Genomic DNA, 27,047 nt, shown 5'->3' on the forward strand with positions numbered 1-27,047 from the left:
TTGATCAACAGAAATTTAGTTTGCAACTGTTTCACTTAATTATTCTTCATTTTTTTTAACCTAATAGGATCTTTTTCTTTATCATACAGTGAACTGAATATCTTTTAGGAACACAGAGAAGCAGTGTTCAGTTTTTATGCTCCACATATCAGGAACAATCTCCCAGAAAACTGCAGATCTGCTGCGATTCTCAGTTCTTTTCTGTTTGTCGCCTTTTATTAAACCAAATTTGAGGGTTCATGTTTTACACTGCACTGTAACTTTTATTCTCTTGTCTTATCTTTTAGCTTCTTTTTTTTATTTCCAAATTGAAGACTTTTTAATTGTTTTTATATGTCTTTTTTTACTTGTGTTGCTTTTATATTCTGTCTTGATGCCTTTTATGCTCTATGTAAAGCACTTTGAATTGCCTTGTTGTTGAAATGTGCTTTACAAATAAACTTGCCTTGCCTCAAACAAAATAACGTGACTGTGATGAACATTTTATTTTGTGTTCAGGGTTTGGATATGACTGTAATAAAAATCATTGAATTAATGAGAGCTTACAAAAAGACTTTATATAAGTCATATATTTTTTGAGCTGGCTGCCACCAAATTTCCCCTGGTAGGATAATAAACTTGTGTCCACACAGTCTTCTCTGCACAGAAGGAGGACTGTGGATTTTGTCCTCCATCACTTCCATTGTAAGGTCATTATGAAGGGATCTTCTAACGGTCAGTATGAACAGGAGGAATGATTACAGCAAGAAACACAGGTTTCAATGTTCATTTGGGCTCCTGACTGTTGTTTTAAGACACACTTAAAAACTGTGAACTGATCCTTTAAACAATTTAAATATTAGTCTTCAGGCTGATTTAAAGATAGTAGATCATATAAACTGTAATCTGGTTGTTTCACGTTTCCCGCTCTGAGCTCTATACTGTACATAACCGCGTGGGCGCGTGTGCCTGCGTGCGTGCATTTAAGTGTATTTAACGTAGGAAGCAGTTCGCTTTTGATACCCGTCGCGTGCTGCTTCATCACCCCGGGTCATCACGCTGGAGTCAGCGGGAGCGCGTGCGTGTGGTGCTCGTTAGACACCTGGTGAGAGGAAGGTGAAAGAGAGAGAGAGAGAGAGAGAGAGAGAGAGAGAGAGAGAGAGAGAGAGAGGTGCGGTGATAACGACGGCGCCACCTCCGGGGCTGTCACGCGCTTTGTGTGTGTGTGTGTTGGGGGAGGAGGGGGAGTGAGGGAGGGGGGGCGGCTTCTAGGTTTTCCTCAGTGGTTGCACGCGCTGGGTTTGCTGAAGGAGACACGAACGGACGCACGAGGCAGCTGGAGTGGATTAAAACGCAGAAATATTACCGGGAGACGCGCGTGCCATTACGCATCACGCTGCTCCAGAGTGGAGTGAATCGAGCGCACACAGGGATATTATTATTATAATTATTATTATTATTATTATTATTGTTATTATTATTATTATTATTAGTAGTAGTAGTAGTAGTATTAGTATTAGTATTATTATTATTAGTATTATTATTGTTAATGTGAGAGAGGTTTCAGAGGAGAGGTACGTGGCGGGAAGGAGACGGTCTGACGGTCCTCTGTTTCTGGCACCGTGACACGTCGAGCACCGGGGAAAGTTGGAGTAACGCGGACGAGAGGAAGCACCTGAATGTTTAACGTCTAACAACCACCAAAGTCTCTCTCTCTCTCTCTCTCTCTCTCTCTCTCTCTCTCTCTCTCTCTCTGTGTGTTCTTCTTTCTCTCCGTTCATGGACCGTCTTCTTCGGATTAACCGGCTGCCTCACCGGAATATGCGGTCCTTACCGGACTCTGAGAACACTTCTCCCTCAGTGCTGGTTTGAGTCTGCAGAGGAGGGAGGAGGTGGGGGTCTAGACTCCCCGTTAAGACTGTCTCCGGGGGTATTTGCTCGCTCCACCATGTCGGTGGCAGTTTCACCGGTTTCCAGCGCGCAGAGAGAGGGAGAGAGTGAGTGAGAGACACCGAGAGAGAGAGAGAGGGAGAGAGAGAGAGAGAGAGAGAACCGGACCGGACACCTCGGGACGCTTTATTCCGCCTTCATGACTTGTGGGATTACTGCCGACATGATTCTGATCCATATCATCACTTTGGTGTTTCTGTTGGGTGAGTAAACCGTCACACCCGCAAACTGCGCGCGCGCGCGCGCGCACACACACACACACACACACACACACACACACACACACACACACACACACATTCATATTCACAGGTAAGGAAGGGCAAAGCGTCCACAGGCTGTATGTGTAGGTTTCTTGCTTTCTCATTAAAGCCTTTTAGTCCTGCGGGCATCACTGAGATGTCACCTCGACTTAAAACCTCCCAGTGAGTCCTCTCCTCTCAACAGCGGGGTCAACATTCAGATTAAGAGACTCTGATGGCATTAAACCACTCGAGCAGCAGGATGAAATGTCGGTGCAGCACCTGTATATACATCATCCTGTTGTCTGGTGGCTGTTCACACTGGATGATGTTTGATTTCGCTTTATTTGTGCTGTAAAAAGTAAGTTGCTGAGTATCACAACGTGGCTGTAATACTGATACTGTGCTGTAGCGCTGTTCTTGGTCCTGAGCCCGGCCCGGGGTTGAGGCGCTGTCCTTGGTCCTGAGCCCGGCCCGGGGTTGAGGTGCTGTCCTTGGTCCTGAGCCCGGCCCGGGGTTGAGGTGCTGTCCTTGGTCCTGAAACCAGTCGTCTCCAGAGGGAGCGCCTGGCTCGTTTCTCAGCTTATCCGGGTCCTGTGCTGAAGTCTGTTTCCCCTCTTTAGGTCATATTGATTTATTTATGGGTGGATTCATTTCATAAGGTGTCCAGAAGGTTTGCTTCTATTTTATGATTTCACTGATAGTTCCCTTAACTGTCTTGTCTCAAAGCTCCACTACATAAAAATACTCAGTTTTAAATAATTATCCGTGTCTAGCATAGTTTTTCCCATTAAAAAAAGTTAATTTACCTCATTAAAATCCTTTAAACAACATCTCATCCTTCTCCCTCATTAAAAATCCAAAAATCTCTGAATATGTAAATATTGTTGGTTTTTAATGTTTTCCTACTGGACACCAGATGTTCCTCCTTCACTGTAAAGTTCATTTTCAGTGTTTGTGCTCTGGAGGCTTCGAGTTTCCACATCACACTTGTGTTAGTTGCATACTGGACCACGATTGGCTCCAGACTAGTTGTGATGTCACAAATCCTGCTCGTAGATTCACGTGTTAAACTGAGATTTAGGGTGAACACAGAGAAACTTTCCTCCTTCTGCAGATGAATGTGAAAACAAACTCTGCACATACATCATTCAGCATAGAGAAGAAGAACAAACAAGAAGAAGAACATGATTTTGAGTGGAAGGAGACTTTAAATGAAAATGATGCTGTTGAAAAATCAATATGTGTAATACATGCAGTAATTAGTTTCCTATTATATTAAATTGACTCTTAAAGTCCCTCCACTCAAAAGTGTGTTTAGCTTGTTGTAACTTATTAAACTTTATATTTTATGATTTAAATCTTTTAAGAAGTTAACACAGTTAATGAACTAAATATAATACAATTTTAAATGAACTTAACAAGATAGACAGTAAACATCCTTGAAACTAATAATTCATTTACTTTAGTACCTTTTTCAAGTTTCAATTGTTCATCTGAAATATAAATTTGGCCACTTGGGGGCAGCAGAAACACAACACTGACACACAATCATCATTCTTTTAAATTTATATGTTGAACTTGTTAGCAAACAGTTGTTTATTTCCACATCCAGCAGTTACGGAGCAACATTATCATTCATGTGGAGTCGTGTTTCTGTCCACCTGGTGAATGTAAGTCCAATATTCACTCTCTTTTAGCTTCTGCTTTTGCTCTCTACCATCTCCTGAGGGAAATATCTGGCTCTTTAGCTGCTAAATGCTCCACTATGTTCACCAGCTAGTCTACAGCTAACTGTGTCAGTGTACAGAGGCTTTTCACAGCTTTTTTTCTCTGCTGTAAAGCTGTAAAAGTCTGTAGAACAGAGGGGAGCTGCTGAGTTATTTAATAGTTCTCTTTGGGTTTGAGCAAGTCTGATCATAATGAATCATTTGATCCATTTTTTATTATAAATATATTGATTATAGCTGTAAAGTTAGCAATATGTGGTGTTACAGAGATAAGTGGTTGGAGTTATGAGTGCAGGTTTATTATTTCACTCCTGTAACATCATCAGACTTTTTTTCCTTAAAAAAGGAAGAAATTCAATGCAGCGGAACCAGAGACATCATCTTTTTTATTTCACTCATTCTTCTTCCTTGTCAACCTGCTGCCTACATTACCCAAAATGCAACTGGTGTGTTATGCTAGTAGCGGCTAATGTAGCTTGGAGCTGTTAGCCTCCAGCAGAGATAAGGAACTACAGAGATCTGCTAACCTTTCCAACTCCACACCCTCCAGATTTTTTTACTTCAAACTTGTAGCCTTCAGCCCCAACATACGCTGTGACATCATCAGTGATATCATCAGTGACATCATCACAAAAGGCTTTATACTACTTTTTACACAGAGAACACCTGGAAACACACACTGAGGTGGAAAATCTCTGCAGTTTACTTATCAATCAGCAGGGGAACAGACAGGATTCAGAAACACTGAGGTCATGAGTCATGAGAGTGAGAACCAGACACCAAAAATAAAGTAAAATTCAGTTTCTTCAGTCAACCGTTATATTGTTAAATTGTTATATTTTCTACAAAGTGTCCACACATGAGGGTCTCTCCAAAATATCAATCTTTCAGCAACTAACAATTATTTAGCTCTGCCAGTTATTTTCTCAACCAATCAACTAATCATTTGGTCCATTAAAAAAATGCTTGTCAGAACCTCCCAGATTCCTGTTGAAGGTCCTTAAATGTTGTTTGTTTTGTTCGACCAACAGTCCAAAACCAAAACATATTCAATTTACAAGAAAGAAATAAGAGAGAAAAGCTTAAAACCCTCAAATTTGAGAAGCTGGAACCATTGGATGTTTGACATTCCTGCTTGAACAATGTCTTAAACAAGTAATCAGTTATTAAATAAATCTAATTTAAATGGTTTATGTAGCCAAAGAAACAGGAAAAATATCTCAACACATGAAGTAAAGCTTTATCCAAATTTGGAGATATGTGTGATGAAATTAATTATTTTTTAAATGTCCTAAAAGTAGTTCCAAATGAATATAATTAGTCTATAAAATATCCACCTAAGTAGACTATAAACCTCCAGACTCCAGCGTCCTGCAGCCTGGTTCTGTCTCAGCTCGTCACAGAGCTGTAGACGTTCCTATCGGAGCCGACAAAGTTTTCTTATCTTGTTCCTGTTCCTTGCTCAGTTAATTGGATTCCTGCATGTTATTGTCACGACCTGCATGTTATTGTCACGCGGTCTCAACAGAGGCCGCCGTCGCACACACAGAGGCTGCAGCTTGTGGACATCCTGGCGTTACAGGCCTCACGTCCCAGAGAGGACGCCGATCCTCACATAGTCGAGTCATTAAATGATAGTACGATAAACTTCTGGTTCATGTTGTGACAGCCGGCTCTGTCATGCAGTCAGTTCTTTTGAGGTTTCACGTTGTTATCAGTAATTATCAGCTTTGGCTTCTATGTTTATGATCAAACTGCCTCCCTATTGGTCTGCAACTATGACTGGATGACACATATTAACACCATATTCTATTTAATAGTAATATTACTATTTAATACTGTTTTACTGACACTATTTAGCTCTTGACTCTTTCATCTTTCTCTCCTTACGCCCTTATGACACCTTTCAGTGCTGCAAATTAGTTTTGACAAAATAATTTAGCTGTTAATTATAGAAAAGTCTCCCTCCACTCAAAAATATGTTCTTCTTCTTGTTCCGTCAGTTGGATGTTGTTCTTTTCTCTGTGCAGAGTTTGTTTTCACATTCATCTGCTGAAGGAGGAAAGTTTCTCTGAGTTTATTAAAAATCTGATTTTAAGGGGCGGGTCTATGAGCAGGATTTGTGACATCACCACTAGTTTGGAGCCACTTGAAGCCTCCAGTGCACAAACACTGAGAATGAACTTTACAGTGAAGGAGGAGATGACGTTTCACGTGTTTTAACGAGATAACTGAAAAAAAACATATCGGAAATCTGATTGTATGAAAGTCTATGAGAAAATGATCCTATTTCTCACTTGATTTATTACCTCAGTAAACACTTTCCTAACGAGTTTATGGTCTCAATTCTAGTTTCAAGTATTTTTCAATACAGCATGATGTTCATTTTGTAAATTAGTATGCTTTAGGGCGTTTGATTGACAAGTCGCTAGCATGGCGACAACGTTGGTTACACATCGTAACCATGCTGTAACCCCAGTTTCACAGAGGTGTAGCTGCTGCTATTTCACAGTGTGTTTTCACTTCATGAATTGTAACATTCTGGTCGCCTAAAAACTCTTGTTCAGCATTTATTTGTATTAAAAGACCCTCCAAGGAGTCGACAGTTCAGTTTTTCTGGTAAGTACATTTTGTTTTAATGGTTTTAGGCCTGTTTTTTGCAAGCGAAAATTAGCATTTGCATTATCACAGTTCACCATAGACTATGAATGGACCATGCTAACCAAGTTAGCAGCTAGCACTAGGGTCAGCTCCACTGTCTTGTCCAAGTATGGTCACTTCTAGCTCCAAAAACCCAAGATGGCGACCGTGACATTGCTAAACTCAAACTCTGAGCTCGTGTAATCTGAGCAGACAGGTGTTTAAACATCCCGCTGTATATGTGTTTTCAACTTATTAACCGTATCAATGAATCAATAAATACAAACACTGTTGATTTCTTCCCGTGGATCCAACATGCAAATTATTTTGGTTCAGTAAGTTTCTGCTGTCAGTCAGCCTGGCGAAGGCAGTTTGTCCTCAGTTCTCCAGGAGCTGCAGCTGACAGACGGAGAGTGTGGATGGACTGTGGATTCTGCCATATTTCTCCTTCGGTTGTTACCTTGGCGATATACATCCATCAGTTTCTGAAGGAGCATGGAGGGAAGGCTGTATTTGTTTGAGTGTTTAGTTAAAATATCAACAATCTTTCTCCAGAATAACTGACTTAAAAAAAAAAATAAAGCAATGTCGAGCAGTTTGACAGCTGGTTACTTTAATACTTTATACAGTGTTCAGTGTGGCTCTATTGAAGCAGGAAGGTCAGACTCTTCAACAGTTTTCACCCGCTGAATGTCACTGACAGTTTTCAGTGATGTGAGCAAATGAACACAAAATGCAGCAGCCTGCGGTTTCAATTTATTTTTAATTAATTAATGACAGCGAGCGTCAGTCTGTAGACTCTTAGCATCAGGTGTTGCAGCGCAAGCGGCGGCTTTATTATCTATGAAATGTGTCACTTTAATTCTTCCCCCAGCTGGTGGCGCTCTGCAGTAGGTCCCTGAGCTGATTTGGCTTTAGAGCTGAAACGATGGTCAATTAATCCATTAGTTGATTGTTTTGACTATTTTGATAGTTGAATTATTGTTTTGATCATTTTTTTATTATGTTATTTGGTCTCAGATTTATATTTAAGTGGTCTATCAGTAAAATAAAGTGTAAAAATAACAGAAAAATTCATGATACAAGTCTGGTTTCAAGCAAGTCAGCAAATGCATATTCAGTAATGTGACATTTAGCAGAGTCAGGCTCTTAATGTGTGCGTGTGTGTGTGTGTGTGTGTGTGTGTGTGTGTGTGTGTGTGTGTGTGTGTGTGTTAAAGTTAAAACCAAACCTATGCCCTTGAAAAATACCCAGAGAATAAACAGAAAACATGGCCTCAGTGTCATGATAAATAAATAAAATAAACAGATGATCAAATGACTGTTTTGCACAAGGTTACAAATGTTAACTCTTAAAATAAGCATGGCACTTTGCCACTATCGCTTTCAGAAGTGTATCATGAAAACATTTTTGTTTACTGAATGCTGAGAATCTGCTCCCGACAGTATATTATATTTTGGGTTGGCAGAGTGTGATGGTGCAGCCTCATTGTTTCCCTCTTTAAGCGGAGCTCTGATATGTGTCCATTAAATTGGTTTTGGCTGTGAGCTATAAAAGAAGCCGACAGTGAAACAGGGAGAATTTCTAGAAACCAAATGAAAGAAGAAGCTGCTGACAGGGAAGTCCCAGAGTCCAGCAGTGTTTGTTAGTGTGAAGGGAGTCCCACACCAACAAATAATTACACTGTTTGATGATCGCTTTAGCTCAATTTGCACAGCAGAGTTTCAATTTGCAAAAAAAAAAAACTAATTGAAAGACTCACAATTGACTCACAATATTCTCCCCTTAAAACACAAAAAATGCTCCTTATATACAGACACTAAATCAGAACACAGACTCTTCATATCAGCACAAGTTTAAATTGGTACTACAAGAAACAGCAAGTCCTCCAAATTTGACAAAATTAGTTGTTTGTAACTGTTTTGCAGAAAGAAATATAAGCCTTTTCCCATTTCAGAAAGACAATATCATCTGCCTGTTTGATTGTCTGTCTGTCAGATTGTTCACACAAGCTCACAAGTGGCCATTTGTTACATAGCCTTTGTTGTTAAGGTGGTTGCTAAGGTGGTTGCTAAGGTGTTTCCATGTGTTGTCCACTCTCATATTTCAGTTCTGAATCAGCTCTGACATGTACGGATGGATTTGAGAAGTTGACATTTGGAGTAAAGAAGAAGAAAAAGAAGTGAAATCCTGCTACTATAGTTTGTTTATGAGAAAGCTTCCTGAAGCTGACCAATCAGAACAGAGTGGGCTCATTGCGAGGGGGTCCTTAAAGAGACAGGACCATAGACTGTAAAAAAAAAAAAAATTGGACGTAGCCATGATGGTTTGTGGACTCTAGTTTTGAAGCATCAAGTTTGCCATTTTGAACACCGGCATCTTGGGTTTTCGGAGCCAGAAGTGAAATGACCATATTTGGACGAGAGGGTGGAGATGACCCTAACGCTACCTGCTAGATGCTAGCTTGGTTAGCATGGTGCATTTACAGTCTATGGTTAACTGTTATAATGCTAATGCTAATTTTCCTGAGCAAAAAACAGGCTTAAAACCGTTAAAACAAAATGTAGCTACCAGAAAAACTCAACATCCGACTCCTTAGAGGGTCTTTTAGTACAACCAGACACTGAACAAAATGTTAGACTTAACCTTCATGAACTGAAAACACACTGAAATAATGACAGCTACGCCTATACTCTGTGAATCTGGGGTTACCCCATGGTTACGTTACCTCACCAACGTTGTCGCCATAGTAGTGACTTGTCAGTCACAACATAGGCAAGTCGTCAAATCTAAATTAAATGGGACCATAATTTACAAAATCAACATCATGCTGTATTGAAGAAGACTTTAAACTAACGATTGGGACCATGAACTCAGTGGGAAAGTGTTTACTGAGGTAATAAATCATGTGAGAAGTAGGGTCATTTTCTCACAGACTTCCATACAATCAGACTTCTTTTTGCAGCCAGTGGAGTCGCCCCCTGCTGGCTATTAGAGAGAATGCAGGTTTTAGACATTTCCCCATTGGCTTCACTTTTCAGACCTGGAACTACCTGCTTGGACAGGAGCTAAAAAGGTCTGTTTCAGACAGAGGCTGAACTGGGGGACTCTCCTCTACAGGTGAAAACTAGGCCTCAAGCTTACTTACAGCAAGCTTAATTAGTGCTGAATTTGCATTATAATCTTTAATTCCTAATTATCTCCTCTCCCCCCTGCAGATGTGTGTGTGTGTGACTCAGAGCTCGGCCCCCCTGGGTGGAGGGAACCTCTGGACTGCGTCCGAGCCTCTGAACTGTGCAACCAGAACAGCCAGTGCAGCTCACGTTACCGGATCATGCGCCAGTGCCTGTCTGGTGGGGACAAGGAGCGCAGCGCCATGCTGGCCTCCAAGGAGTGCCAGGGGGCGCTGGAGGTGCTGCAGGACTCTCCGCTGTACGACTGCCGCTGCAAGAGAGGCATGAAGAAGGAGCTGCAGTGTCTGCAGAACTACTGGAGCATCCACATGGGTCTGACTGAGGGTAAGCCTCCACCACTGAGCCGTGTGGAGAGTTAATTAAGCCTCCTGGTGCCTGTTGATTTCCCCTCAATGTTTGGAGCTGAGAGCTGCTGGCACATGAAACAGAACAGCTCTGCATACGCCGAGGTTAAAGATGGCACTGCATTGATTGTTGTGTGGGTTTGAATTTCACCTGAAGTGTAAAATGGGACAAAGGAAGATTATAGTGCTGCTGGTTCAACTGTTACTTTAACTATTTGTGCTGTTTTTGTTGTTGTGTGTTTTGGGAATTTTAATAGAACAAATGAGCAGCGACAGAAGAGCAGAGAGAAACATGAAACATCCTCTCACTGCAGAGAAGAGCTGCTGCGCTTTGAGTCACCTGCCTTTGGTTGGTTCAGGTCCCACTGCTGGTCCTGCACTGTGTTCTGTGTGTGTCAGCACTGCCGATAAGACACAGACACACACACACACATACACACACATGCACACATGCACACACATGCACAGGGCCTTTTGGCTGGCCTAGTTTGGGTCTCAGCAGTGGCAGAGCTCATTAAGAGGCTCTCTCTTTGTTCTCCATTCCACTAAGAATGTCTCTGTAGTGCCAGCAATGCTTGCAAAGCCTCTGCATCACACACACACATATGCACACCAACACACACATAAACACACTTGGCGGCCACACACAGGACATACATTTAAGCCAGACTAAGTTGCAATGTAGACACACACACACGCACGCACGCACGCACACACACACATACACACACACACACACACACACATGCACACACACACACACACACACACACACACACACACACACACACACACACATGCACACACACTGTCTGAGATGTCTGTAACACTCAGTGTGCTCAGAAGCATTACAAACTTCAAGTTCTGTGATGTGTTTTTGTGTCAGTACTGCAATGTGTGTGTCAGTACTGTGGTGTGTGTCAGTACTGTAGGGTGTTTGTTTGTCAGTAATGTGGTGTGTATGTGTGTGTCAGTACTGCAGGGTGTTTGTTTGTCAGTAATGTGGTGTGTATGTGTGTGTCAGTACTGCAGTGTGTTTGTGTGTCAGTGTTGTGGTCTGTGTCAGTACTGCAATGTGTTTGTATGTCAGGACGGTGGTGTGTGTGTGTGTGTCAGTACTGCGGTGTGTGTGTGTGTCAGTACTGCGGTGTGTTTGTGTGTCAGTACTGCGGTATTTGTGTGTCAGTACTGTGGTGTGTGTGTGTCAGTACTGCGGTGTGTGTGTGTGTCACTACTGCAGTTTGTCTGTGTGTCAGTACTGCGGTGTGTTTGTGTGTCAGTACTGTGGTGTGTCTGTATGTCAGTACTGCAGTTTGTCTGTGTGTCAGTACTGCGGTGTGTTTGTGTGTCAGTACTGTGGTGTGTCTGTATGTCAGTACTGCAGTTTGTCTGTATGTCAGTACTGCATTTTGTCTGTGTGTCAGTACTGTGGTGTGTCTGTGTGTCAGTACTGCAGTTTGTCTGTGTGTCAGTACTGCGGAGTGTCTGTGTGTCAGAACTGCGGTGTGTGTGTGTCAGTACTGTGGTGTGTGTTTGTGTGTCAGTACCATGGTGTGTTTGTGTGTCAGTACTGCGGTGTGTCTGTAAGTACTGCGGTGTGTGTGTGTAAGTACTGCGGTGTGTGTGTGTGTCAGTACTTCGGTGTGTGTGTGTCAGTACTGTGGTGTGTGTGTCTGTGTGTCAGTACTGCGGTATGTGTGTGTGTCAGTACTGCGGTGTGTGTGTGTCAGTACTGCGGTGTGTGTGTGGGTGGAAGTGTATGTCAGTACTGCGGTGTGTGTGTGTGTGTGGGAGTGTGTGTCAGTACTGCGGTGTGTGTGTGTGTGGGAGTGTGTGTCAGTACTGCGGTGTGTGTGTGGGTGGGAGTGTGTGTCAGTACTGTGGTATGTCTGTGTGTGGGAGTGTGTGTCAGTACTGCGGTGTGTTTATGTGTGGGAGTGTGTGTCAGTACTGCAGTGTGTGTCTGTGTGTGTCAGTACTGCGGTATGTGTGTGTGTGTCAGTACTGCGGTGTATGTGTCAGTACTGCGGTGTGTCTGTGTGTGTGTCAGTACTGCGGTGTGTGTGTGGGTGGAAGTGTGTGTCAGTACTGCGGTGTGTGTGTGTGTGGGAGTGTGTGTCAGTACTGCGGTGTGTGTGTGGGTGGGAGTGTGTGTCAGTACTGCGGTATGTCTGTGTGTGGGAGTGTGTGTCAGTACTGCGGTGTGTTTATGTGTGGGAGTGTGTGTCAGTACTGCAGTGTGTGTGTGTGTGTGTCAGTACTGCGGTATGTGTGTGTGTGTCAGTACTGCGGTGTATGTGTCAGTACTGCGGTGTGTCTGTGTGTGTGTCAGTACTGCGGAGTGTTGGTGTGTGGGAGTGTGTGTCAGTACTGCGGTGTGTGTGTGTGTGTGGGAGTGTGTGTCAGTACTGCGGTGTGTGTGTGTGTGTGGGAGTGTGTGTCAGTACTGCGCTGTGTGTGTGTGTGGGAGTGTGTGTCAGTACTGCGGTGTGTGTGGGAGCTATTAGTAGTCGGAGTGAATGGAAGGTGTTCTGCAGGAGAGAAGAAAGTCAAGTTATAAAACAAGTCATGCTTCTTACATTTTGTGGCTCATTAGCTTTGTATACAACAGGATGCAGTGTAAAGACCTCCTGATGTGAGCTCACTCTATTATGAATTTTTTGATTTTTTTTTTAACTTAATCAATTACTGGAGGCCTGTGGGCTGCAGGTGTTATTATTTGATTTATTCTGGAACAACACTATTAAGATGGCCATCATAAACGCACGCAGAGATTTTAATATTTAATTTCACATGCAGGTGAAGGAACAGTAGAGTGGAGAGCAAACGGTTTGAGTTTTATGGCCTATGGTGTCATATCTGCAGCCATACAGATTATTGGTTAATGGTCGTATTGATTTTATTTATTGCTTATTGTTTTGGTCTGATTTGCATCTGCAGTCAGAGGTTGAACGCTGCAGGGAGAGGAACTCGACTCAGTCTGTTTAGCATAATCATTATTCTCAGGCGGTTTAACATGGAGCTACTAGATGTACATTTATACTCATAAATACTGTTTGCCAACAAAATATCATAATATTTTCACAACGTACCTGAAGTGATTAGATAATAAAACATAATTTGTCTTTAAATGCCATATTGAAAAAGACGATGTTTAAAGACACACAAGTCAGAAGTCAGAATCACTCTCGGTCATATTGCAAGATCATCTTTAAAAACTGGAGGTTGTTTATATAATAAGACAAAGCCTGGATGAATTTAAAGTCTCCCTCCACTCAAAAACATGTTTTTCTTCATGTTCCTTCAGTTGGATGTTTGTTCTTCTTCTCTGTGCTGAATGATGTACGTGCAGAGTTTGTTTTCACATTCATCTGCTGAAGGAGGAAAGTTTCTCTGTGCTCACCTTAAATCTCAGTTTAACACGTGAACCTACGAGCAGGATTTGTGACATCACAACTAGTTTGGAGCCAATCGTGGTCCAGTATGCGACTTACACAAGTGTGATGTGGAAACTTGAAGCCTCCAGAGCACAAACACTGAGAATAGACTTTACAGTGAAGGAGGAAACATCTGGTGTCCAGCAGGAAAACTTTAGAAACCAACAATATTTACAGATTCACAGATTCTGTCACTTTAAAGGTGCAACATACAACGTTCAGCCCCGCTAGATGTCAGTAAACAACTATTAGCTATGTAAAGATATAGTGAAGTAATGGCGTCCTGAGCAGAGAATGAAGTCACACTCCTTCTGTGTGTGTTGTTATCTGGGCTTCTCCGTTCGTTGTTTTGGAAGCTCGTCCAGCTTCACGTGCATGTTAGTGCATGTGAGTCCCTCCCTGTCCGCCCTCTCATCTGTTTCCTGGTCACAAACTCTCTGATAGTACAACTGAACAGTTCACTAAAATATGTTTCAGAAAACATTTGAGGCAGAAATAGATAATGCAGTAACAGAATCTTGATCCATGTTTTATCAGCTCTGCCTAGTTTGACAGTTTGATCTGAGTTTCCTGAGCCGTGTCTTTCTGTTTTTCACAACTTTATCGAGTAAACAATGTGTGCATTTGTTTTGGTCTAAGATGCTGACGCTCTAGTGCGACATCTAGTGGGGCTGAATGTTGTATACTGCACCTTTAATCATTTATGACACCTACCGGGCAGTGATGTTACCTGTCAGGACTCTCTCGATGGTGCAGGAGTAGAAGTTCCTCAGTGCCTTCCTCTCCGCTGAGTCAGTGTACAGCACCCAGGTCAGGCCCTCGGTGATGTGGACACCAGGGTACTTGAAGCTGTCTGCCCTCCCCACGGAGGACCCGTTGATATTAAGGGGGGGGGTAGTTCCTTCCCTGCTTCTTCCCAAAATCCACAATCAGCTCCTTAGTCCTCCTGACATACAGGAGTAGGTTGCTGCCCTGACAGCAGAGGGTCAGGTCCTTCCTTCAGGTAGACCTTTTCATTGTTATCTATGATCAGACTATCACAGCTGTGTCGTCAGCAAACTTGATGATGATGATGTTTTGTTTTTTTTTAAATCCCAGGTCCTTGAGCTTTGTGACAAGTCTGGAGGAACTATGCTGTTAAATGCTGAACTGTAGCCAATGAACTAGGGTGGTGTGGAGGATGTGTGCTGTAGCGTCTTCCGTTGTGACGGTAGGCAAACTGTCGTGGGTCCAGTGTGCTGGTGAGGAGCAAATGTAATCCTTGACCAGCTGTTCAAAGCTCCTCAGCACTACAGAGCTGAGTGCTACTAGTCACTCAGGCAGGCTGGATTCACTTTCCTGGGCACAGGAATGATGGTGGACTTCTAGAAGCACCTGGGTATGACAGACTCAGCCAGAGTTGGTCCGCACATAGTTTAAGGACCCGTCTGGTCCTGCTGCTTTCTTTGTGGAAGCCCTCCTGACATCATGCTCAGTCTAATGTCGATTAGACTGCTTTTACAGTAAGAACGGGACTTTTATCTGCAACAGTGTTAAATCCATGTAATTATTATTTAGAAATCACTAACATTTACATATTCAGAGATTCTGGATTACATTACATGAAGGGGAAGGAGAAGATGATGGTTTAAGGATAAAAAACATATCAGGCAATCACTATTATTCCAAGTAGAGGATTTTAATGTGTTGAAATATTTCTGGCAGGGATCTTTAAATTTGAGGTGTTTGTGATTAAAAATGATAAAGCTATTGACAAAATAATAGACAATAGTAGCTCATGATGTCGAGTCGTATAATTAAAAACTGAGAGGAGCTTGTGCAGTGGGAGGAGGTCCAGATGAAAAGTGGGAATGAATGAGAAAACTATTGACAAATATATAAAAATGCTCCTTTGGCCTATTAGCACGCACTTTTGAGACAACCCCTAACTTCAGTTTGTCAGTTTCCATCTACTGTCAAGTTGAGCACTGAACCAGGCTTCAATATCTGATGCTGAGGTAAAAATAACACCTGTGGAACATCTGTCAGCTTTATTCTGCACCACACGACTGATGAGAAGTTACTGAGGCCGAACCTTCATACATGTCTGAATACTGACTGACTTTTATATCATTTCTAAATGAGTGAAATCTGTTGATTGTAGCTGCTGTTTGATACCTTTGGGTTTAGATTTGACTGAGTATACATATTATTAAAGTACATATGTATTATGAGCTTGATGTTGTTAAAGTATTGCATTAAAAGTACATAAGTATTATGAGCTTGATGTAGTTAAAGTATTGCAGTAAAAGTACATAAGTATTATGAGCTTGATGTAGTTAAAGTATTGCAGTAAAAGTACATAAGTATTATGAGCTTGATGTAGTTAAAGTATTGCAGTAAAAGTAGTGGTTTGGTCCCTCTGACTGATATATTATTATTATATATGACATCATTAGATTATTAATAGTGAAGCATCAGTGTTAGAGCAGCATGTTACTGTTGTAGCTGCTGGAGGTGGAGCTAGTTTACACTACTTTATATACAGTTAGCTAGTTTAGTCCAGTGGTTACCAACCTAGGGGTCGGTCCCCTCCAAAGGGTCAGCAGATAAATCTGAGGGGTGGTGAGATGATTAATGGGAGAGGAAAGAAGAAAAAACAAAGTTCTGATACACAAATCTGTTTTCAGTTTCAGTTCAGACTTTTTCTCTAATCTTTGATTTTTGCTGAAATATTGGATCATTTGAACATTTATTGAAATGAAAGCATGTGAGAAGTTTAGAGGGAAAAATCACTATTTGGTGGAGCTGTTAACAACTCATAGACATGTGAAATGTGACCCCGACTACACACTGCTTTTTGTAAGACGTCAAAAGACAAAAAGGTTGGAAACCACTGGTTTCATCTTTAACAATGTGTTGTATTTTAAAAGCTTGTTATATTATCCATTGTGTCAAATCTTCATCAGAAAAGTAACTAAAGCTGTCAAATAAATGTAGTGGAGTAGAAAGTACAATATTTCCCTCTGAATACTTGTGAGTAAAGTAGTAGTACTCTGTTTATCAGTATGAAGACTTGAGCTCCTGAACCAGCAGGCTCTGAATGATATGTTCAATTTAAAACGTGTTCAGGCAACCAGCAGATTGCAACAAAGGGCACAACTCATTATGTCAAATTTGGCAACAAAGATCAAAGGAGTTGCACTGAGGGCTCGCACAGCGAAAAGCCAAAAAGGTTGGAAACCACTGGTTTCATCTTTAACAAGGTGTTGTATTTTAAAAGCTTGTTATATTTTCCATTGTGTCAAATCTTGTGTCAAAGTACCTCAAAACTGTACTTATGTGTACTTGAGTAAATGTACTTAGTCACTTTCCACCACTGGTGTTATAAGATAATATTTAATGGAAACCTGAGAGTGGAGTGAAAAATCTGAGAATAATAAATGAAGAGAAGTCTCATCAGACATTAAAAGAAAACCAGCCATCACAAGAACACCAGTGTTCTCGGTGGTATTAAGAGAAGAGACGATGGCCGCTCAGAAAGATATCTAATTGGACGGCTTCATTTTCCTCCAGAAGCTTGGACATGATAATAACTTGGAGATCAAACTATATTTCAGACAGATAGGTGTGGAAAACAGTAGCAGCAGACTAAACTAATGAATGAAGGTGTTAGTTAATTTAGAGGACCCAGGTAGGTTTATCTGGGATACAGCCTCGAATCGAGAGTCTTAAGACATCAAACAAATGATCCGAACACGGCAGCAATCTGTGTGCAGATACTGTAGGTACAGTATGTCTGCTTTCTAACACCGACAGTCCTGATTACAAAGAGGCTTAAAGATGATCTTTATTTCTCAGAGGGAGGTTCAGCGCCAGACAGTGCATCTGCTGCAGGCTTAATTACATCACACATGATTTTATACACGTCTGATAGAAACTGTACTCTCGCAGTTTTTTCCATTTCCATCTATGTTCTCATCGTACGTGACCAACGTGAACAAAAGAGTTTGTTTCCCTCCTTTCTTCTGTCTCTCATTCATGCATGCATATTTAACAAGGCAGAAGAGGATTTGTCGGCTTTTCAGCTTAAAAACTTATAATAGAATCCAGGAAGGAAGAACAGGTGAGACTGAAGTTTTTTTTTCTCTGCGTCCGAGGGTTAGAGATGTGTTCGAGCAGAAGAAATGAAAACGGCTCAGAGTTCAGCTTCAGGGAAAAAGGGGATTAAAAAATTCAAGAGTTATAAAGTTATGGTCATCATTATAAAGCAGATCAAGCACGATAAACTATTATTATAACAATCTTAACAAAGACATCTCAGTGAGACGACACTTGGTGGTGCTTAAAAACTCTGCGTCATTATGGTTTATTTCATTTTATTTATTTCATTTAACAGCCTGAAATACCGTATTTCCTCTAATATATAGAGTTAGGGTTTAGGGTTAGGGTTAGGGTTCAGGGTTAGGGTTACCTCAGCTGTAGAGAGTAACCAGGCCTTTAATGGAAGCAGGCTTATATTAGAGAGAGGCCTTTATTTCTAATTCCTTCAGTTTGATAAGTGTATTTGCTCATATTTTACCTCCTTGTTTTCCATTATCAGAGAGCTTTCAATTGTCTTCCATTTGAGGAAATACAATTTATCTTCAAGTATATGCCACAGACATGACGTCAAATAAATACAAACGATGAAAAATGGCGTAGTAATTAGGATTTAAGTCTTTGTCCTGCTCATTATTCTGAAGTAGTTCACTCAAACAATGTTAATATTTGGTAATATATGTCATAATAACTTAGTTTAGTCACATATAGACTCATTTGCTGGCTGATTTATATGCTGCCATTACTGCGGTGGCAGAGTGGAACTGAACAAAACCCACATTTTATATCACACTAACTATCGCATAAGACAAAGAAAAGCTTTAAATCTTCAACCATAAATAATTATCAAAATATTTTGCGATTCACGTTCTATCGATTGATTAACTGATTCATAGATGAGATGTTTCAGCTCTAGAGAGACAGCTTTATAAAACGGGTTGATTTAGACGTCTATCTGAAGTCTGACTATTAGTTTGATCTCAACCATCAGTCTGTCTCTGTGAAATCTTTGTTGTGGACATACAGAGTGAAGAGGAGGAGAGACTGTTTGTTTATATTCTTGTTTTATAAGTGCAGGTGATATAACACAAGAAGCAGAGAAGAAGAGATGCTGTCTGACTGCAGTGAGTGAAAGGAAAGTGATTGAGGTTAATGATGATCAAATGTTGCATAATTCACAACTTTGTGGACTGGAGTTGTTAGCACGCTAGCCATGCTAACCCCTGTGACCTCTGCTCTTGAATTTAAATTTCATAGAGCTGCAACTAACTAATTATTTTAATTATCAATTAATCTGACGATTTTTCTTTTGATTAATTAATAGTTTGGTCTATGCAGTGACTAGAAATGGTGAAAAAACTCTTTGCAGCTTCCCAGAACACAAAGATACTCAGTTTAGAAAGATATATGACACAGAAAAGCAACAAATCTTTGTATTAAAGAGGCTGAAACTAGAGAATTTTTTCATTACTGTTGCTTGAAAAGTGATTGAAACAATAAATTGATTATCAAAATAGTTGACAGCTATGCAGATTTCAGTCTGACTGCAGCTTAAAGGATAAATACATTTTCTATATTTTTCTTCATGTTTGGATCCAAACCAACAATGAACTGATCTACTAACAAGTATTGTGTGTGTATCTAAAGCCTGATATATCTTATTAAAAACATGTCAGTGAGTCACACCGCTGCACTGGGTCATATGTTCCATGAAGAGTTTGGTCACGTTAGTTTGTTTAGAAACGGCTCCAAAGACTAATAACAGCATCATGTTTTCAATCTCTAGAGAGTAGTTCTGTGTAAGACAGACGCCACTGAGCCTGTGCAGTAAGGGTGTGCCCGAATACAAATACATTTTTCAGCAAAGCACAAATAGTGGGCTTTATACGAATATTTGTTTCATACAAATATTTATAATAAATATATATATATAATAAATATATTTATAATATATATAATAATAAAAACTATTTGTTGGGGGTGTTCCCCAGAGATAAAGCTGAGCTACTGACACAAGCAAAGTGCTTCCAAGGGACTCTCCATAACCTGTTGCTCCTCTTCTCCGTTCCACAAAGTTAGGCTGTAAAAAATAGGCAATAAATGAAAAGTGCAAAGCAATAATTGCCTTTGAAGTTCCTCCCTACATGTTACACGGTGTGCTGTCTGTGTTATGGGTGTATAAATAGGTAGAGGTCTGCCTGCAATGAGGCGATGAGTAAAGTTTTAGCTCAGTAATCAGCGCAGTCGTCTATGATCTGGGAGACTCCAGTTGGAGACCCGGTGTGGGGACCTCCTTCATAAGGTAGTTTATTCATGAACACTTATTGTAACACTTTAATTTTCTAAAAATAAAAGTGTCATAAAAACAAAAACAGGATTTTTTAGCCTCTTTCCACTTTTATTCGCATACAAATACAAATAATTTTGGCTGCCTCAACAAACACAGATACAAATACAAATACTGGGCTCTCTGCACATCCCTAATGTGCAGGAACACTGTTCTGTTTACAGCTTCACAGGCTTGTTGTGCTGCATATAACAACCTCTTTGTACTGAAGCTCTATGAGATATTTATAATGTGCAGTGTAGTACAAAGTCAAGATGTTGCTTTGAAGTTTTTGAAGTTGCAACAAGCATTTTGCCACAAATTTGTTGGTTTGGATCCAAACATGAGATTTGTTGACAGTGAGAAAAATATAAAAAAAACCCACCAGACTTAACCTTTAAATGATAAACTGATTAACAAAATAGTTGCAGATTAACTTTCTGTTCATCGTTTAATTAAGTAATTTAAAACATTATTCAGCAGCCTGCAGATGAGTTTAGGAGCAATAACACAGAGAACAAAACTCATTGTTTGTATGTAATTTAACTCTTCAGTGTGTACAACAGCACAGGTAGAGCAGAGCTGTGAGTTTGGTCTCAGAGCAACAACAACATAATTCAGGAGGCAGCGGAGCAACTGAAAACTACATTCACACATTAAGCAGAACATGGTGAAGCTGAAGCTCACAGGCAGGACTACAAACAGACAGAAAAACGAGCAAAAGAACTGCTAAATGTTTAGAACAAACTATTATACAGTTGTAAGTAGGAATACACTGATTGGGTGAGCTGGACCGGTATCAGCGCTGATACTGACCGTGAGATCAGGTATCAGACTGATTGATCCTCATTACATCAGAAACATCAACTATTTGCAGAAATATGCTGCAAATACAGAAAACATAACCAAATATAGAAAACATGACCAAAGACAGAAATACGCTGCAAATATAGAAAACATGACCAAATATAGAAAACATGACCAAATACAGAAATACGCTGCAAATATAGAAAACATGACCAAATATAGAAAACATGATCAAATACAGAAATACGCTGCAAATACAGAAAACATAACCAAATATAGAAAACATTACCAAATACAGAAATACGCTGCAAATACAGAAAACATGACCAAATATAGAAAACACGACCAAATATAGAAATACGCTGCAAATACAGAAAACATAACCAAATATAGAAAACACGACCAAATATAGAAATACACTGCAAATACAGAAAACTTAACCAAATATAGAAAACATGACCAAATACAGAAATACACTGCAAATACAGAAAACATGACCAAATATAGAAAACACGACCAAATACAGAAATACGCTGCAAATACAGAAAACATAACCAAATATAGAAAACACGACCAAATATAGAAATACGCTGCAAATACAGAAAACATAACCAAATATAGAAAACATGACCAAATATAGAAATACACTGCAAATACAGAAAACTTAACCAAATATAGAAAACACAACCAAATATAGAAAACACATCCAAATATAGAAAATACGACCAAATACAGAAATACCCTGCAAATATATAAAACACGACCAAATACAGAAATACACTGCAAATACAGAAAACATAACCAAATACAGAAATACGCTGCAAATACAGAAAACATAACCAAATACAGAAATACGCTGCAAATATAGAAAACACGATCAAATAGAGAAACACACTGCAAATATAGAAAACACAACCAAATACAGAAATACGCTGCAAATACAGAAAACACGACCAAATATAGAAGTATGCTGCAAATACAGAAAACATGACCAAATATAGAAGTATGCTGCAAATACAGAAAACATGACCAAATATAGAAGTATGCTGCAAATATAGAAAACATGACCAAATATAGAAATACGCTGCAAATATAGAAAACATGACCAAATATAGAAAACACAACCAAATATAGAAAACACAACCAAATATAGAAATACGATGCAAATATAGAAAACACGACCAAATACAGAAAACACGACCAAATATAGAAAACACAACCAAATATAGAAAACACAACCAAATATAGAAATACGCTGCAAATATAGAAAACATGACCAAATATAGAAAACACAACCAAATATAGAAAACACAACCAAATATAGAAATACGATGCAAATATAGGAAACACGACCAAATACAGAAATACCCTGCAAATATAGAAAACACGACCAAATAGAGAAATACGCCGCAAATACAGAAAACACGACCAAATGCAGAAATACGCTGCAAATATAGAAAACACGACCAAATACAGAAATACACTGCAAATATAGAAAACACGACCAAATACAGAAATACACTGCAAATACAGAAAACACGACCAAATACAGAAATAGGCTGCAAATACAGAAAACATGACCAAATATAGAAATACGCTGCAAATACAGAAAACATAACCAAATATAGAAATACGCTGCAAATATAGAAAACATGACCAAATATAGAAATACGCTGCAAATATAGAAAACATGACCAAATATAGAAAACACAACCAAATATAGAAAACACAACCAAATATAGAAATACGCTGCAAATATAGAAAACATGACCAAATATAGAAAACACAACCAAATATAGAAAACACAACCAAATATAGAAATACGATGCAAATATAGGAAACACGACCAAATACAGAAATACCCTGCAAATATAGAAAACACGACCAAATAGAGAAATACGCCGCAAATACAGAAAACACGACCAAATGCAGAAATACGCTGCAAATATAGAAAACACGACCAAATACAGAAATACACTGCAAATACAGAAAATACAGAAAACATGACCAAATATAGAAATACGCTGCAAATACAGAAAACATAACCAAATATAGAAATACGCTGCAAATATAGAAAACATAACCAAATATAGAAATACGCTGCAAATACAGAAAACATAACCAAATATAGAAAACATGACCAAATACAGAAAACATAACCAAATATAGAAAACATAACCAAATATAGAAATACGCTGCAAATACAGAAAACATAACCAAATATAGAAATACGCTGCAAATATAGAAAACATGACCAAATATAGAAGTATGCTGCAAATATAGAAAACAAAACCAAATATGGAAAACACAACCAAATATAGAAAACACAACCAAATAAAGAACATGCTGCAAATACAAAAAAACAATCAAAACCAGAAAATATGACCAAATACGAAGGAGAAAGATGCAACAAAGGTTCTTAGATGGATTTGAACCATTGCAGAATGAGGCGGCAGTTTTAACTCCTAAACTGCAGCAAAGTTTCTGTGGAGAATCTCTTTATACGAGTGCATGTATTACAGTAGCACATTCACTGATTAACACTTATTAATTAATGGTATTAAGATGGTTATACTGTGTTATTAATCATTCTTATGGATGCTTCATAGGATGAGTTATATCTGCTGATAAATACATTCATAAACACAGTTTTGTTTGCTTACAAGCACATTTTAAAGCATCACCTGATTGATCACAATATGTTCAGCTTGTACAGGTTTTAATGGTTCAAAATAATCACCTCAGCTCTCACAGCGACACTGAGGGGAGCAGGGAGGGATCAGTGCAGATAGAAGAGTGATATCCAGGGAATTAGATGGAAGTATGATGACAGCAGATGACAGAGGAAGAAGCAATTTGAGGAGGAGGAACAGAAAATGGAGGAAATGGAGTACACACGACGAGGAGAGATCAGAAAGATGAGATCAGATAGAAGTATGGTCCACCGGATCAAACCTCCATTTATCTGTTTTCTGACTTTTTCTGCTCATTAAAGGACAGAGGAGTGTGTTAGATGGAGTTTAAACCAGTGTCTTCCAGCCCAAATCGCCCATTTGAAGAATATTTGTGTCACGTTAGAAGCTTAAACTGTCTAGAAAACCCTCTGGACGGTAAAGAGTTACGGTGTGTTTGGCAGAAATAGTAAAGCAGACAATGAATCAGGGACTGACTCTTTCATTACGGCTCACTGACGGCCTTCCGAGGAGATATATGGAGATTTGATTTTCGATCGTCCCATAAAGATCCATCACGTTGCCGCTGATGTGTGATGGTGTAAAAGTGTAATGTTTGTTGTTTGCCAGTCCATTAAGCCACAGCGGAGAGTGGCGATCATTACGCCGTTAAGTGTGTCTGACTTTAACAGAGACAAACAGGTTGATGCTCAAAGGAGAAGAAAGACTTTATACACACTTTGTAAACCCTTAATATTTAATGACAATATTTATATTTATGTCAATATTCCACAAAGACCAGATTTAACTTTACTAACCACAAGTCTTTGAGGGTTGTGTAATAATGTGACGATTATGATACAAACACACTGTTTTGAAACTTGTAAAACATAATTATCTGCATGAGGAACCAGACAAAACATACATTTAAAATGATACATTTATAGTAAACAATATAAGTCATATAATGCTAATATTCACTGAGCCATACCAACTGAGAAAATAAAGACAACAGTGAATTAAAAACGGTAAATCATAATACTGAATAAAAAACAATATAAAACAAATAAAAAGTGTTGGACGTCTATATACAAACTGGTGCATCTATAGAAGGTTTGTCTGTATTCTGTTTCTATAATAAAGAGGAATTGATTGAAAAATGAAATAGATAATTAGTAGTGAAGATGGTGGCAATTATATTTATCAATATCTCAGTTTCTGGTCTGGTTAAAGTGATTTATTTCCTTTTATTAAAGATTTTATTTTCTCTAAATCTAAATACATGGTCACAGTTAGGACCTGCTTAATTAAACCCACTCAGTTTCATTTCGTTTTTACAATAAAACCAGTGTAAACATCACCATGCAGCCATCTTAAAGCTGAAATCCTGCTGTTGTTTTCATAATTATATCATTATAATATAAAACTCTTATTTGTAATCTCTTATTAGTAATCTCTTATTATTTGATGAAGGTCAGATCACATGGTCACATGAAGTCAGAGCTTCTAAAGAACATTTTTAAATGAGATGAATCATCATCAGCCTGAATAAAGGACGATATTTTACTCTGGAAATGACATTTGATAAAGTCGTCTTATATCGGAGGATGAGACATCTATATGTTCACACAGAGAGAGATCGCTGTAACACCTCCTACAGAGAGATATATTATATGGAAGATGATATGAGATTATAATTACATTATGCATAAAGTAAAAGGTTATGGATCAGATTACTTCACTATCTTCTATGTCTCGCTGAAACTTGCTCTGTTAGTTCAAGGTAGTTGAATATATAAATGATGTAGATATATGTTTTATATGTTTATGAAGATAAATGTTTGTAATATCAAACTTCAATTTCCTTTTCAAATCAACTTATTTAACATGGGTTTTTTTTTCTTCTTTTAGTTTAGTTTTGCTTTGCCTTTTCTGTCACTTCTACATCATGACTTGTTTGGATAATTGGACACAGTATGCATGAAAAAAAAAGATTTTTCTGAAATACACTCAGTAAAAAACATTTTTTGCAACATGCCAGATGCATTAATTAAGATCATTTCCTCATTATGTTAATAGAAAACGTAACTTTTTCTTGAATAAAATATTTGCTGTTACTGCTGTTATTAGTGGTATATAAATATAACATGTAGGAGACGTAGCTGCACAGCGAGTTACTGACACATTTAAAGCTGCTTCCTCTTCCTGGTGACCATTTCTGTCCCCTAAAAAACCAGAACTGACAGAACATCACATCAACCAGGAAATAAAAGACGTCCGACCTGCTTATTAACAGCTCGTTATCTCAATCTCAGCATCAGTCAGACATCTGTCGTCCATCTGAAACACTTCATGCTCTCAACAGCTTAGCTTGAATGTGCAAGAAGTTACAGATTGATGTTTTAAATCTTCTTCTTCTTCTTCTTCTAAGAGAAACTACAAATGTTAATAGTTTTTCCACCGAGGGGACCCACAGCTAAAAACAAAAAAGTGTTTGTAGCAAACTGAAACAACTGTGAATGACATATTTTGGTCCTTCTTTTGTGAGTCATCGTTCCTCAGAGATATTCTGGGCAGATACATTTTTCTGCATCAACAGTCGCCTCTCTGGAAGAGAAATGTAAGAAATGACTAACAGCAGGAGAAGAAGACAAAGCAAAAAAAAAAACAACAACAGCAACATAAAAAGAAGGAGATTACAACCTTTATCACAAAATAAATGCACTCAAGACGGACTGATGACATGAAAGAACCGACCATTAACCACTCTGATAACATCCTCACACATATATATATGAATTTCAAACATGATTCAGCTGCTTCTTATCGTGAAACAGCAGATCCAGTTTGTTGTTAACTTCAGTTAACTGTTGGGAGATGCAGGTGAAAGATGTCTGACTGAGAAGAAGATAATTCATCCCTTTAAATCAATTTGTTACACTCATGAAAAGACTTTGATTTAAAAAAACACACACACACACAGTTTCCATTGATTTTTAATCCCTTTGAGGTACAGAACTGTGAACAGCTTGGACACGAAAAAGTAAAAATTGAAACTGTTTGTCACATCAAAGGATGACAGATGATCAGACTGCACACATTTGTTCTCAGAAACATAAAGCCTTTGTGCAGCTGCAAGACAACAGACACTGTGTGATTATTGGTTTATCTGAATGAAGTCTGTCTGTGACTTGAGGGAGGAAGAGGAGCGGAGGCTTTCGCGGTAAATCTGTACAGGGATTGGTTGTAAACTGTCCCTGAAGAGGAGTCTCAGTACAGGAGGGCTTGGCTGCAGGCGGCGGCGGCGGCGGCATTAGTCACGGGTCGCTCTCTCTGCACGGCGAGCTGATTTCTTCACCTCTGCTCTGAGCTCCTGGTGGGACCAAAGCTCGCTGACATCCCGGCCAATGAAATAACTCTGTCGCCTGCTGTTACTGCTGCTGCTGCTGCACAGAGACACAAATCTACTCCTCTGAAATCATTTGTTCGTTTCTGAGCTGGTTGTGATCGGGAACTGATATCTTTAGCCCTCCTGTTGTCTTTCCATTGACCATTCAACTTTTATCCTCCCGGGTCAATTTTGACTCAGGAGGACAAAAGTCCACAGATCTTATAAATTTTAATAAAACACCCAAAATTAAATGAA

The 27,047-nt window shown here is 39.3% G+C and overlaps 1 protein-coding gene across 1 annotated transcript in view; it reads left to right on the forward strand.

The window, feature by feature from the left end:
• The first annotated feature begins 1,520 nt into the window (after nt 1-1,520).
• Nucleotides 1,521-27,047, forward strand: part of gfra2b (GDNF family receptor alpha 2b) — a 121,944-nt gene continuing 96,417 nt past the window's right edge. Inside the window, exons 1-2 of the mRNA XM_044334264.1 lie at nt 1,521-2,132; nt 9,760-10,059. Coding sequence (XP_044190199.1) covers nt 2,069-2,132; nt 9,760-10,059 — 364 coding nt within the window. The 5' untranslated portion in view covers nt 1,521-2,068. The remainder of the gene's footprint in view (nt 2,133-9,759; nt 10,060-27,047) is intronic.

This window comes from Thunnus albacares, chromosome 18 (assembly GCF_914725855.1).
Source record: "Thunnus albacares chromosome 18, fThuAlb1.1, whole genome shotgun sequence".
NCBI lineage: Eukaryota > Metazoa > Chordata > Actinopteri > Scombriformes > Scombridae > Thunnus > Thunnus albacares.